This window comes from Aptenodytes patagonicus, chromosome 5 (genome assembly GCF_965638725.1).
Source record: "Aptenodytes patagonicus chromosome 5, bAptPat1.pri.cur, whole genome shotgun sequence".
NCBI classification, from domain to species: Eukaryota; Metazoa; Chordata; class Aves; order Sphenisciformes; family Spheniscidae; genus Aptenodytes; species Aptenodytes patagonicus.
The window spans coordinates 77,822,748-77,838,871 of record NC_134953.1 but is presented as its reverse complement, the minus strand read 5'-3'; the positions used below and the strand labels follow the sequence as shown (position 1 = coordinate 77,838,871).

General features: G+C 39.1%; 1 protein-coding gene across 5 annotated transcripts in view; it reads left to right on the top strand.

Moving 5' to 3' along the window:
- DPYD (dihydropyrimidine dehydrogenase) overlaps nucleotides 1-16,124 on the top strand; it is a 377,405-nt gene that overhangs the window by 98,378 nt on the left and 262,903 nt on the right. For all 5 annotated transcript variants that reach the window (XM_076337802.1, XM_076337800.1, XM_076337801.1 and 2 more), the window contains exon 4: nucleotides 7,025-7,112. In XM_076337802.1, the coding sequence (XP_076193917.1) occupies nucleotides 7,025-7,112 (88 nt within the window). The remainder of the gene's footprint in view (nucleotides 1-7,024; nucleotides 7,113-16,124) is intronic.

Genomic DNA, 16,124 nt, shown 5'->3' with positions numbered 1-16,124 from the left:
ATACAAGCTATACAAAATGAGGTGGGTGAAAGGCAATAGGCTTTGAGGCTATATTGCAATATGGTAAGTGAAAAATTCTGTGTCTCAGTAAAGTGACAGGAGGAATTTAAGAGCAGGCAGAATATAATTTCCCATGAACTGACTCGGAGCAGGCTTCTCGCCATGGGGCGGTGCTCAGAGCACTACCTCTGAGCTGACTACAGAGCTCTGCCCGGCTGCGTTCCTGCCACTCAGCAAGGGTTTAAGAGGAAATCCCACCAATCTACTTGTCTTCTGGTAGCCACTGTTTGCATATGTCTGATCACTGACGGAGATAGCACGGTCCTGAGTATGCAGAAGAGACATTTTTAGTGCAGGAACCTACCAGAAATGGAGGTTCTGAAGGGCTGGATTGGTGGATGGCAAAAACTCGGAAGATGGATTGAAAAGTGACTCTCCTGCACCACTGTCTTAACTACCTGCTGGCAGACATTGGGTCGCGTTTGTTTTATGTTACCAACATTATCCATTAATATGGAGTTATGCTGAAGAATGATAAAAAGTTATAGGACACAGAAGTGGAGAAGTTTCAGATGAATGGGGACAAAAGACTACAGAAACCAGGAAGACAGCCAAGCAGATGAAAAGGGGAGAGGAGAGTTCCTGCACTCAAGGGGGATTCAGAAGTGAATGAGAAAAGAAGAATTATGGTCGTGTAGAGAGCCAAAGAAGAAAAGAGAAAGATGAGTCATTGATGAATGGAATGATTTGGAGTCTATGTCCATATGATTCACGACCTCTTAAGTGTCCGAAAATAACCTTTTCTGTAAGTGCCATTATTCTGCACTAGGGTAGGAGGTTTTTGTGTCTGAAGACTAACTTTCAACTCTGAGCGTTTCTTTCTTTCAATAAAAAGCACCTCCCTTACACCTCCTGTAGCTGCCAGCAGCAATGTCATCTCTGTCTCTAATCCTGTAGAGTGCCTGTATTTAAAATTTGCTTCCTCTGGTCATCTTAACTTACTGACAGAGAAGTTGTCCCATTTTCTGTGGAGCCCCAGGTGACTGAAGAGGCAACACTGATGATGTGGGAGGCTTTCCTTCTTTCTTCAGATATGGACTAGCATTGCCAATTTACGTGTTTTGTTTCTTATGACTCCTGTGCATTGCTAACAGGCTGGGCATTTCTCTTTCCAGTATTACATATCCAGGACCATGATACCTGCTTGCTTGTATAGTCTGCATTCACTGCCTTTTATACAGTTTCTGATGCCCTTTGTGTTCAGAGGCGTTTCTTGGGGATTATATCTGTTTCTCCTGCGGTCCAAAATCATGTGTTCATAGTTGATTCTAATTTAAGATTATTTTGTCTTGTTACATTGCACATACACAACAGAGTTCTCAGCCTTGCGTGTGAGAGTCCCTTTTACTGCTTCTTGACTTTGAATGAAGACAAATATTCCTCTAAGTATCCTTTGCCTTTGGTACTCATCAAACCCTTATATCAACTGTTACTGTGTTTTGGTATTTAAACCTGGCAACAAAATCTCCCCGTTGCTTTATAATCTTTTTCTCCTCTTCTATCCATTGTGAAATGTAATGAACAGGAAGACAAAAGGGCATGGGATTTTTTGTTTGATTGTTAGTTTTGGGTGTTTGGGGTTTTTTTAATAAAGAAAATACTGGCAGTAAGTCTTTTTTTACAGCTGCCAGCAGTAGGTTCTCACCAATGGCTTTCCATTGCAGTAGAGGATCTTTATCCTGACAGCTCTTTTAAATGAGTGTATATATGTCCAGATCTCTGCTTAGGGTTGTCCTTGACCCTGTTTAAGTACAGCAAGATCCAACGGGGAGAAGAAAGCCTAAGTTCTGCAAGATTAGCCATAAGTGCTTAAAGGATTGAACCTCAAGAAAAAAGCTTATGTGATGCTCTTCACTTCTGTCATTAAAGGCAATGGGCATTCAACTTGGGAATTACAGATTTATTTGGAAATTATAGATTTATTTCTTCCCTACATGTGGCTTTCTTATTCCACTGTTTACCATCCCCAACTCAGGGTTTAGAGAGTGGTGCAAGAGACTTGGAACCAAGAAGAGCCTTGATGTCAGAATTGGGTCTCCTGTGCAAACTTGCCTCTAGTTCGTTCGGTGGAATCAGCTCTACCATTCTCTTAAAATTAGTTGACCAGAGCCCGGGAAGTGATTACAGACCATCATTATGAGACCTGTGTAAAACTGTTATGTGGGTATCTGCGTTATTTCTCTGAGTAGTGGATAATGTTTTAGAAACTTCTACAAATAGTAGAGCTGGAAGCCTTGTTTCAAAATGAGTGTTTGTGTCCTGCAGAAACCCACGTAAATGGATTAGGATTTAATCTGCTTCTAAACCTCTGCCAACAATAACCGTGATAAAGGTTATTTCGCCTGTTTTGTGGTATATGAAAATGTGATAGATTATCAGCAGTGATCCATTGTGGAATATTACTCCAGATTAACTGTTTCACTCCCGGCCTTTCAGCATAAATGTGATTGCACTTCAGGTAATATTACTGCCAGTTAGACAGACAAATCATTCGCTCCAGTTTTAGGTTACGATATAACTAAATTGCCCTTCTTTGTTTAGAAGCAAAAATGTGTTAAGAGCTGGTCTAGACCTAGAAATGAGGCTCTCTGTTGGTCAGATATTTTCACTTTAAAATAAAATACTGGGTAATATTTCAACAATTAAACAATGAAAACTGTTAATTGAAAATTAGTCTTGGCTATGGCTTCCTCTTCTCTTTTTCATCTGTACACAAGAGTAGAGAACCGGTTTCTGGTATCATTTTGTCCTAAGGCGAAGATTTTGGTACAGAAATTTGTAATCCTTTCTGGTTTTTATCCTTTCTTTTCCTCATTTGCTTTCTATTCCTTTTTATGCATAGACATACCTCATGGTTTCTTGCATCTTTTTTCCAAACGGATAGTATGTGTTCCAGAAATTGGCAACTTTTATTTGTCTATTCCATTTTTCTTTTTTATTACATTGAAAAAAAAATTCACTACTTTTGAAGTGCCTTTTCCTTTTATTGTTTTCAGATGTTTGTTATCTACTTCTCTCTGTGTTGTGTGTTTTGGGGTTTTTTTGTTGGTGGTGTTTTTGTTTTTTTTCCATTAGTACCCGTGCTATTACAAGTCGATTGACTGAGTTTATGTGTGTGCATGCACGGTTTTAGGTGCTTATTTTGCACTGACAAAATTGATAGGTACAAACCTGATAGCTGATAATGTTGGGCTACTGCATAAGTATCCTTTGCATGCGTTATTTTGTGCCTGAAAGATTTACAAGCACGCTCACCTTAAACAATAAATAACTTCAGTGTTGCAACATTTAAAAATAAGAAATTAAAGATTTTAAGTTCACTGGGGATACATATGTATAATTTAACACTGTTCAGTAAGAGATGTAAATTTGGAGCTTAGATGTGTGGGAAACGTGAATTTCTGTCATTATATAGTCACAGGCATGTCTATAAAGCTATGCCAAATGATAATATTTGCATAAATATTTATACAAAAATGCTATACTTGCATAGCATTTGTAGGGGTTTTATATCTAACTTAATTTACCATATCACAATGAGACTGAGTTGAACCAACAGCTAAGTGCTTCCACAATGGAAAATACCATTCCTTTTCTTTGAGTTCCTCAAGTTGGGGTTTAGTGGTGCAAAGACACTGGTGTTGCCTTTTACATGGAAGTCAATATGCATACGAGGTGAATATGGTATCTTTTAAGATTCAACATAGCCTATATGTTTCTAAAGGAGATGCTGTTCAATGAACAAATAGGGGAAAAAATGATAATAGAGCGTTTTCTGATAGTTGGAAGGATTTTTTCTATATTTGTACTAAGAAATGCTGAGATACATACTCTGAGATTAGCATAGGTCTGGCTTTGTCTAATGCTCTGTGTTTTTATGCAGTCCAGAATAGTATGACCACTTAAAAACACGGCTGATTCATTTTGTTGTTTTGTTGGTTTGTTTTTTTTTTAATAGTGAGCATGTAGCTCTTCATTTACATTTAGTAAGAGCTAGCAGGTGAATTAGAGAAATTTAATCTAAATTTCTAGTTTGTGGTTTACATTATTTTGAACTAAAACCATAGTAACGGAATAACCTTGTAAAATGAAAGGTGGGATTTCATAGGGTGGGAGGACAGTTACAGAAAAAGGAAAGAAGTGTAACACTTCATGTTTCTTCATATGGAGACATGCACGTGGAGTTGAAGCTCACGGTAATTGTCGGCTTATTGCCTTAAGCACGGTGTTTTGCCTGCGATTTTTGAAAGGATCAATCACTTGCAGCAGTTTATGTGATAACTTTCTGGTGGGTGATTCTACTATTTATGCTTTTTGCCTGGTTCACCAGAATGCAATACCCTTGCTCCTTGGTACAGTAAATGCACTCTGTAATATCTATGGTCAAAGGATAATTTATTGTGAGATAGAAAAATAGGTCAGCACTAATGTCACTTGATGATCAACCCCCCAAGTTTAATAAAACACCTCACCAGCATGCATTCTGCACAGTGCTTGATGTTTTATTAGGACTACAGTACCTTACAGTACCTAGCCATAGCGGGAGTGTAATTACTGAGCTGTCAGGGTGATAAGTGGGATTAATGGCAGCCTGGTGCACTTTAGTCTGCAGAGTGCTCAGAGAATCAGAAGATGGTATTATTATAAGAGAAAGTCTGGATTGGCATATTCATGGCACCGTCCCCTCCTCCCCAAAGCTCACATTCAAGTTTGTGTTACCCGCCCCCCCAATAGCTGACATTTTCAACAGCTGTTATTTGTGAACCAGCTCAAAAATCAAAAGAGAAATAATTTGGTAAAGATGCTTGCTAGCCACAACGGGTAATCTGTACACTGCTTATCCTGCTAGGTGCCATTCTAGTCAGTTTTGACGTGAGATCATTCTATATATACTCCACAGAAATGTATTTTATGTTAAGTGCCATTCTTTTGGTCTTGGATACGGGACTGTTGTATTTTAAAGGAAACCACATTCAGGGAAGTGAAGAACAAAAAGTCATAATGGAATTGTTGCCTTTTTTAAACACGTGATTTTCCACTTCTGTTATTTCCTTACTGCCTACACAGGCAAGATGATCATCCCAGCCCTCATAGTGGCGTATTTTGTCTAGTGTATCTCCTTTTTTTCTGGCTTCTAGTACTAAAACTTTGCTGTCTTTCAACCTTCTCAGAATGCTAAGAACATCCTCTTGACTCAGTGCTCTGGCCACATCAACCCTTTGAGGTCCCCACTGGCCTGCCTTTGCTTGTTAAGGCATTTATAACGTGCCTGTCAGTGGGTAGTGCTGGGCAGCAGCGGTATATTTAACTGCCGCAGCTAAACCTGCTGGTGTTCTTCTGCCAGAGCCCTCTGACATCCCGACTAGTTGAACTAGTAACCCACCATGGTGTTGAACCTGGATTTGGCTTTATCAGATTTCCCAGCTTTTGCAGCCTGTGAGACCTGTTTTCCTTCAAATATTTCCTCTGGGACCTTTCCCCCGTGACTAGTTCTGTGAGAAAATCCAAACAGCCGCTGCCACATGGGTCTTCAAATTTTGCTGGTGCCATGGTGTCTGCAACACTCAGCTAGATGTTAATGAACAGGAAGATGAAAGGCTAATTAATCTTTTACTTAACTGGCTTTGCCTTCTCTCTTATTCCACCCTTAATTGGGGGGGGCAAAACAAACGCAATGCATGTGATTGACAAAGTCAGGCCAGTTTTTCACTGCAGGTATTTCAGGCATTTCATTCCTTTCAATGTGCTCTTCATTTCTTTGTGCGCGTAGTCCGTAGGCCTCTTGCAGCTTTTCTGTGCTTGAAAATATTCTGTCCCGGCCACTTCCACAGTGTTGTTATCTATCACTAAGTAACAATAATTAAGGGTGGATTTGTGGAACTTATGTAAGTAGTTGTGCTCAGATAATAGGTAAAAATCAAATTTTATTTCATTTTCCATAGAATGTTAAAACCACAATTTACATAAATTCTGTCTGTTAGGAAAACAATATTGAAAGAGCATCTGGACTAATTTAATGAATTCTGAGATAATTAGTAGTGTGGCATTTGACCTATGATAATCATTGATATGTAAACCCAAAAGTGTGGACAAATACCTTTGTGTTTAATAGAGAACCATTTTACTTCTTCAGCTGACTTTTACCTTTTTTTGTTAGGTTTGCTTACTGCAAATTGCATAGACTACCCTGAGGGCTTAATCCTTAGATGGGATTTGTGCAAGCAACCAGACCGGTACATCCTCATGGATGACTATGCAGGAATAGACAATAAATCCTTGCTACTTAGTATGTTTTAATATACAGTTAGGTTTTGTCATAAGGGATGACGGGAAGAGGGTCTTAGGGATTTCAGTTGGGAGTATGAGTCAGCATAAGACTACTGACTTGTCTTCAGAAGTCACAGACATATCACAGGAAACTCGCAGAAAAGTGACTTGAAAATTTATCAGCCATTCTTATTCTTTGGCACATACAATACAAAGTAATTCCTTCCTCTGTGGGAATACTGTTGTTTTTGTATGTCTGATTGTCCAACATCCAGAATTTAATCCACAGTGACACTTCCAGAACTTCGTTAATAAATCCAGATTCACAGCAGAGATGTTTTTCAAATAGAAAAACTAAATGGTCAGAAGTTTAGCCATCTTGGATTCCAGGGAAAAAATTACTTCTATGTATTTCGACGTTGTTTCCTAATACTTAGACACGTGTAGTCCATGTGTTTGTAACTGCAACCTACTGCCTTCCTTTGTAAAGTGGAGTCAACAGAACGTAACCTGTCAGTGTTGAATGCAAGTCAATAACGATCATGTAGTGCTTTGAGGTTTTAAATAGAAATTTTATGAAAATGCTCTGCATTTTTCCTTTGTGGCTTACCTTCTACCATGCTAACTTGAAAACCTTATGCTGTTGGCAGCATTTCTATTCCATGTCTCCTTGACACCTTTTCTTTTATACCTGTAGATGCTTAAAGTGTGCAGATGCCCCCTGTCAGAAGAGTTGCCCAACTAATCTGGACATCAAGTCATTCATCACAAGTATTGCAAACAAGGTAAAATCAGGCTTGCAGTAGTACATGGAAGCAGATAACAGCAGTTACTTGCAGTTCTGTTAGTGAGATTGCATTTCAAGGTTTATCTTTGTAAAGTCTTAAAAAAAAATAGTGTTTACAACAGATGCTTTAAAGTTCGACAGTCATCTAATTTTTAACTATTTAAACAGAACTGCGGTTCTGTGCGCGTACAGATAGTGTATAGTGCAAATCTGTTTCTTCTTGTCACTTTTTCTATAAAGTTTTTGGTTTTGATGGTTTTCAGATATAATGTTATTCAAAAAACTGAGCATTACAATGTAATTGTTTAACTTCGCTGCTACCTGAGGTATTACAGTTACAAACCTTTTCTTTCATTAAAGGTTTTTTGTTTTGTTTTGTTTTTTTAAGATGTGATTATAGTTTAAATTTGCTTTGGGAAGAAATTTGGCATGAAGGTGGTCATCTCAAGGAATGTTTTCTTGTAGTTTATAGTAAGAGGCTCTGGTTAATGCAAATGTAGTCAGTCACTTAGACTATTAATAAAATACTGCAGGAATAGATTGAACCCCCTCTTTGGAGGTATTGTACCTTTTCCTTTCTTAATGGAGTATTACACTATAATCGTAATGAAATCTTAAAAACATTATTCTGATTTGTGGTTTACAAATTACTTTTAACAGTCAGAAATAGAAATAAATAAAGATGACTGCGAAGTTGATATGACAAGGTTAATTAGGCTGTCTGGGGTAGCCTGAAGATGACTGGATGTTGATTGCCCCATACCCTTTGAAACTTACTTCCCATCTGTGGAATCATTAGCTGCCGTGTGGTTTATTTGTCTGTATGAGCCCAACTAGACGAATAATCTACTGGGGGTGCTACAAAGATTTTCTGGCCGCATTTTATGCTCTAACATGTCTCACTGTTAGATGCAGGTGAAAGGGCCAACGCAGGTAAAGCTGGAGTGAAGTGGGCAACAGCAGCACTGCCGTGTGCGAGTTAACAGCCACATTGCTTTTACTGCACTGTGTGTTGTACGGAGAAGGCACTGGTAAATTCTGCACCTTAACAAGAAACATTAGGATAAGAGGAGATATTAAGATCCAGGTATCAATTATAACATAACTATGTGTTGATGTTGTTTACAGTAATTGGCATTATGCCCAGCATCTGCATATAGACAGTTCTCTTATATAATCTGTACCCTGTCAGTGCAGCATTTATTTTCATGAATGTAGGCATCTGTTTGCAACCATAGCATAGTATGCGGCATATTGCTGCTTATTACCTCTTCCAGGCGTCGTGAAGCGGGAAAACTGAACAGAGAAGGTACAAGGCGGTAATGAAACTGCTAGTCTCCATCTCATCATTGTCCTGTAGTTTGTTTAGGAAACCTAATGCAAATTATATGAAAGTATTGTACCAGGATGGTCTTTTCTTATTAGGGATTAGTTATGCTACTGCTTTGGGTAGGACAGGGTGATGTGTTGTTGAGGAAAGCAAAAGGGCCTGATTATCAAAACATAAAAGCTGGGAATAAGGAACCAGGGAAGATGGACTGAAGACTGCAACAGAAGATGTCAGAAGAAGAACTAACACCAGCAGCATCCTGGAACGAGGAATTTGTTGGGTCTTTTAGACTCTGATAGCCTCAGAAATACAGTGCCCCTTTGTGACTCGGCAGAAAGGGTAAGTCATTTTAACAGCAGATTCATTCTGAATTCTGTGAATCCATTACAGAGCAGAGAAAATCAAGGTGGGGTGACTTTGAGAGTTTATTTTGGCAAAGGTGTGCTGGAATAATATTAGGAAACTGCCTCAAAGGTGTGAAGTCTTTGCCTTGCTGAAGCCAACAGGTACACTCTTACAGGTTTTAATAGGGCCAGATTTAACCAGTCAGATGGTCAGTGAGGTGGATCAACCCTATAGAGTTTGGGCTGTTTGATGATAACTCTTAAACCATCTTGGAAGCTGCAGGGTAAGACCCTGATTTTGCCCCGAGCAGGTGACCTGATCACTTGCTGTTTTATCAGGAAATCCTGCTTTAGAAAAGAATTGCAGTATACTACTATTCTCTCAGGAGATGTAACATTCTTTACGGAAAAACCTAAGTATCTTAAATTACTGAGACATACTTATGGCCTTTCTTTTTGGACCCTATCCCTATCTATCCATAGCTTCTGTATCCACTCTGAAACTAGTTTTTATAAAAGGTATACAACAGTTTTGGTATTACCTGCTTTTACCTCATGTTGATGCCTGATAATCGCATAGACAGCAGGAACATTCGCACACAGGAAGTTTTAAAAAGTCAGGTAGTCGGTTTCTGCTAGCCAAGATGTTAGGATGGGAAATTGCATATCTGAAATGAGCGCTGCTTCTGTGAAATCAAGTTCCAAGTGTGAGTTTACATACAGTCTTACCCTTTGCTTCCTCTCCTTACTCTATTGGAAGAAATCTAATATAGCATGGTTGTGGAAGCCTTACTCTGCAACAGCTCTAATGCTGACTTTAAAAACAAGCAAACAAACAGAAAACCAAACCAAACCAAAAAACAAACCCAAAAAACTAGAAAACCCACAACCAGATATGCTTAGCAAATAGCTGAAGTCATGGGCTGAGAAACAAGGCTAGGAAGTCCTGCATATTTGTGGCCTCCATGTCAATGGCTGTGCTACTGTAATTCATGTACCAAGCAACTTCTCAGGGAAAAAAACAGTGTATAGAGGGACGCAACCTTGACTTGATGGCTGCAGTCTGCTAGGTTGAATTTTCCTTTTGATGAAGTAGTTTCTGGTGCCTTTGCTAGAAAATATTTCCATTATAGCAAATTCTGCTCTTCAGAAAAAGTAACAGTAAATTCCTCCTTTATTAATAGGATTTTTTTCTAGGTATAGGTATGTACTACTGTTTTCACACTGCTGCACTTTGAAACTCCTTGCTTTCTGCCAAGCGAGCAATAGATATAAGGTGGAAGTTGAGAGAGGGGTACCGACGTTGAAATGATTCACCTGAAGTCATGACCCTGGCAGAGTCTGTGTGAGAGCCCGCTACCACGGCTGCTCCTGCAGTGTCCTCTCCCCTCTTTCCTTCTGCCGCTGTGGCGGTTGGGGTACCGGCACCACACGCTTTTAGGGCAGATCGAAACCAAGAGCGGTGTGCTTTTGAAAACCACACTAAAACTTCTAACTTACCATTTTGAAAGTTTTTAATGGAACCAGTAAGTAATTTTTTGCTTTGTTACGCATTTTTCTAAACTTCTATTGGAATAATCATTCGGATATCATTCGGCAATCTGCTTGCTGAATATTTTTGTACTATCATCATAAAAGTATTTACTTCACACGATCAAGGATATTTTTCATGTTGTTGAAAATACTTTTCAAAATGTTAAATCTTTTTTGCTGTTTCACCTTGTAAATAAACTTTCTTTTTTAATCCAAAAGCTTATAAATATATCTGGTAGCTTCTAGGCAAAATAAATAGGTGAAGCGTAGAACATTCAGGTATTTGAGGTCAATAAATCCAGGAAATTGGGGTACGTTTTCTAGGCTTATTGAAGTCCCTCTCCTGCTTCTGAATCTTTCTTCATCACTCACTTGAGAAACTCCCTTCAGCAGGTTACCCTTCTACTTGCTTAGAGGAGATTCAGTTCAATAAATTCCTTGTCCTCATCCCTGTGTAAGCAGTAAGCAGTGCTGCATGCAGGTATTTATTTAAACATGATTCATTATTAATATAGAGTATTTAGACAGCAGCGTACTGAAAATGAATTACTTTGTCAGGTATTTAAAAGCTCTATTGTACGTGGTTTGTTTTGTTGGAAAACTGCTATAGCAATCATAAAAGGTCAGGGATTCTTGTTCTGTAAAGCCTGAGGCTTTTTAGATATTTACAGGCCATGTACAATGTAACTGTTCTGACTGTTCTGCCGTTAGACCTGAGCTCGGGAGCAGAAGAGGGACAGGGGAGGAGGGGTTGTTTCTGGGTTGAGAGGGTAATTGAATTGCCAGACTCAATGAGCCTTGAGCCTCTTTGAGAAAAAGGATGTCACTTATGCTGTCTTGTATTAGCCGCTGTGACTCAGTAGAGTTTAGGCCACAACTTCCATTCTCTTTTTCCATACAATCTGGATTACAACTCCACTTTATAAAGGTACAATCTATACTATTGTGTCTTCCCAGTTAGTGTTTCTCAGCTCATACAGACCGCTTGCAATTGTGTCTGTCGGAGACCAGACTTCAAATTCACCATGTGCACGTTAGTACTTTTGTTTCTAAACACCAGAAGATGGCAAACAAGTATTCTGACTTCCATCTGTCCTCTCTTTAAATACAGCCTTCACAGTGCAAAGTGTATATTCTTTGTTTTATAATGCACAAATGCCATTATAGGCATAAGATGGCACAAATGCCATCTTAGTTATTTCTTTCTTTAAAAAGAAAAAACACTAAGGAAACAAAAGTGTTCAGCTGCTGCAGGAGGAAGCTTTGCCCTCTACCCCTGAACGAGTACCAGGAATGATTTTAGGATTTTATGTCCACCTTTCCCCATGTTGATACGTCAAAGCAAGAAGGACTTGGTAAAATGCAGCTCCAGCACCCGTCATCCTTTGGGGCTGGCACAATCAAATACTGTACGGCAGCAGAAAATCCTACAGCTTCTCAGAAACATCTCTCAGCCTGAACACTTTCAGCCTGTCCAGCTTTCCTCCTGTTAAGCAGAAGTGTGTGCTAGAGGAAGCTGCCTCTTAGAAAGCAACAGCTGCTCACATGCTCTACCTTCGTAATGTTCAGTGAGACAGTCCCAGAGCTTTTTGTTATCAGACACCTTTACGGTTGAGTAGTCGCACTGAAAAACAACTGTTGGTGTAGTTTAGGCATGGGGATATTAAGTTGTGTTACATGGCGCAGGCATAAGGAGTGAGTGACTCAGCCTTTATACTGAGTCTATAATGAAGAATTGGGGGTGCAGAAGTATCTTTTGTGTTATCAGTACTCAAAAATCACAATTTGTCGCTGCAGCCCTCTGTTACTAGCTCTCACATTTTTATCTCAAGTCTTGCAGTATTACAACGATTCCTGACATTGATTCACAGCTTTCTCCTTTTTCAGAAAGATCATCTTCTCCCATATCCCTTAATAATAAAGAGAAACTGGTCTGAGCCGACATGCCAACCATTTTCTAACAGACTTTATAGGTGGATGTGAGCCTTCTGGTGGACAGCACTTTAAAAACAAAAAAAACCCCAGAAATAATAAAAAAAACCCCCAACCCCCCAAACCAACAAAGCCATGTTGCCCTCTGGATAAAAGGTTGTACCTGGACTGTGCAGAATGCTGGTAGGGAAATGGGGGGAAGAGAATTGAATGCCAGAAACAGTACAGAGAAAGTTGTGGAACACGAGTAAGTTTTAGGATTTCAGAGGAATGTTTAGGTTTAAATGAAACCAAAGGAAACGTGTGGGGTTTTTTCAAGGGAGAAATTCATTTTTTCAAGGGAGAAATGGGAGAGGGAACAAACTGGAGGATAGAGATGGATACCAAGGGATAAGGGTGAATCTGAAGTTTGGGAGATTGAGGGAGTAGAGGAAAAAGTGTTTGTGGTAATATGCTGGAAATGAGAAAGAAGGGAGAATTGGTAGACAAAGGAAGGCAAGAGACAAAAAGCTGTGGGATCATTAAGAGGAAATGAAATGAAGAAAAGATTGTAAGAGAGAAAGGCTGGTGAGAGACATAGGATTATGACAGGTGAGAGAAACAGAATGATGGTTTTTCTGTGCCAGAGGAACTCTGAGTAAATTAACAAAGGACATCTATATGCCATTGCAGAGACTGCAGAAAATCATGAGTCACAGTTCATATGTAAAATACTGTAAGTGGGATACTGTTAATACAGTGAAGGATTGTGGAAGTCAGAAAGCTGCTAGATGATTGGTAATAATTATATACTGATATGCATCACAATTAATCTTTAAGTACTACTTTGAGGCCCCAGGTTTTTGAAAGCGCTGTTTTATTCAGCTTTCTCTGTTAATCTTTGTATATTTCAGGTCACTAAATACAAAAAAACATTTAAAAGAAAAAGTAGTAATGGTGTTAAATTGATGCACTTGAAACAGTGACTTTTCTTGAGATGACTGTTTGTACTTAGTGTAATGGAATGGCTGACAGCTGGTTTCATTTGCCATAGTGTAATTATGTAGAATAGACTTTTGCGATGACACTATGTCAATTAAGGAATCTCTCACATTCTAGACTACAAAGGACAAAATGACAGTACAAGATATTTCTTCCGTTCTTTTTCATAAAAAGATAGTGACACTGTGTGAAATTACAGTCCTGTTATGATGACACAAGTCAAATGATGTGAAAGATTTCTGGATTGATTAAAAATCATCAGCATTATAATATAGAATATGTATGATTTGATAAGTTGCTGTTATGTTTTGTTCATTCTTTGGAAGATATTTTGGGGGGGCTGACAGACTGGGGGTGTTTCTTGTTATAGTTGAACTGGTGTGTGTCAATGTGAAAAACGCGACTTATGTAACAACGTACTTTAAATAGTGGCTCTTCGGTATGTGAAAATATTTTAATCCAATACATCTTGAAGTCAATTTTAAAGCCATCGCAGAACATGAACTAGGATAGAAAGAGGTGATATTTTCCCATATTTTTTGCTCCGTCTCCCTTTTTTTAAACTGAATCCAGATGAAAAGGAAATTACCACTTTTTTCTTCTTTTCTTTTAAAGCATTCACTCTGTCCCAAAATCCTGATGAAGTCAGTGTATTCATTTTTATTACACAAAGCATAATGCATATTCTTCGTTGTTTTTGAGAAAACTGCAATATCAAAACACCCTGATGCATAATGAATTTATATAAAAAGCTCTTGAATTGAATTGAAAGAAAAGATGCTATAAGCATTTCCTGATAGTAAATGCAATTTATTCTGGTCTCTCAGTATTGATCCTATGTGTTTTAATAGGTTTTTTCAAGTAAAAAACAGTCTCATCTGCATGCAAATTATATAATGCTTCCAAATGATACATGTGGAGATCCTCCTCTGCCTGGTTTCCGCTGATTATTGATGTCTGTTTAAGGCTTGGTTTTGTTCCCTGTGTTAGCAATGTAGTATTTATTGACATTTTGATGTAGGAAACCACAAAACATCCTATCCAGTTAGATTAATTTATTTCTATGGAAGTGCACAGGAAAAAAGATTCTGTGAACAAAGGCACGAGCAGACATTTATCTCATTTAAAAATTCAGAAACATTCTAGGTTTAGACTCGCTTCCTCTGTGACGTCTGTAAGAAACTAGCCAACTGAGTCATCTTATTATTTCAGCATCTAAAAAAATTACTCCAAACTGTTAAGGTAGCTTGCATCATTCCATGCCCTGGAGTAACTTTGTCATTTTAATGAAGCCAGCCTCCCTTTAATTCTGATCCTTTCTCATGTACAACATGTGGCGTGTAGTTACCAGCTTGCCAGGTCTGCATCTCTTGTCTATTTTGTGTGCAGCCTACTACACCCTGGTTTTGTGAAATAGAAGCGATCAATAATTTTCTATAAAGTGTGAATATTCTATGACTATTCTACCGTTAATGTCGCTGGTAAATGTAATGATCGTTAATACATGTTTTCAGCTTAAAAAAAGGTCACGTAAGCACAGAGTGTTCATGTAACTAAACATTTAAGGTACTGTACATATACTACTGTACCTATACCACAAACTCTCATTTATTACTGTAGTAACACGATGGTTTGCAGTTTTGTAACACAGTTTGTATGACACCACTTAGTGTAACTATACTGTATTTCCCTGCCAGTTTTTGTCAAGTATTGGAAAACATTTTTCTAGTCATGTTTGATACGTTAGATAATAAATCAACACAGTAAAGGCAGGATAAATGATTAAACAGAATGGAAGGACAAAGAGATGAAGCAACTCGGAGCTGGGCTCCTGAAGTCCTGCCCACAGCCCAGTCCCCATGCCGGACTGTGCCCTGGCTATCAGGAAGGTTGCAGATGGGCTTGCTCTCGAGCCACTGCACAGAGTCATGGTAGCAGCACGCGGCCGTATCCTTTCACTGGTAGCGGACAGTATCAATGGGAATGGGAACAGTGGTTACACTGGTGCTCTGGAAGGTGGAAGAGGAGAGTTAGGGAACTGCAGCTCTTCTGCGAGTATGCTATGAGTTTACCAATGGTAAAATTGACACAGGGTGACTTTTTGTTGGCAGACAGGGAAACCAAGTCAGCACTGAACCTGCACTTCCCTTTCATCTTTAGAGGTGTCCACTTTAGCACAGTTGGAGCACGCTAGTGAAGCAGTGCAGAAGACTTGCCCTGCTGCTCCCAAAGATAAGTGGAATGCTTTGGACTTCAGGTGTGACTGTCTTTTAATTTATCATTAAAACTTATTTCAGGTGTTAAGGCTGGAAGATATATACTCTTTGATACGGTTTATCTAATGTCTTAATATTTAGCATGGTAACATGTACTATCTATCTTTTGGTACTCTCACTTGAAGAGGACAGGGTTCCTCTTTTTCTCGGGTGCTACCGCTACTAGTGGTAGCAGCAGCAACTCATGATCATGACAGCAACATCTCAGGGCCCCACCTTCATATATTCCATCACGTTTCCCCCAGATTAAGAGTTCAGCAGCAGCTGGCCTTACCCCCATTAGGACTTCAGTCCCAGCCTCCTCCTTACCGAGCTCTGGCATGATGTTCTAGGCAGGTTTCCCTAGATATCCCCTCCACAAGCCATGATCTCGGTCCTATACCCACAATGACCCTGGTCCCATCTCAGAAGTCACTTGCTACTTTAACATACCCTGTCTTTCTGTAGCATAGCTGTGCTCAAAGTTTGGTTTGAGCTTGCAAAACAAGTAAAATGCGCCAGCTGTGTTGATGCTGCCTGTAGTGGCACAGCTCAAGTGCGAGAATATACTTTACAGATATGTAATAAAATTAATTTTAAAAAAGGAATAGTTTAACAGCTTTGCGTTCTAGGCA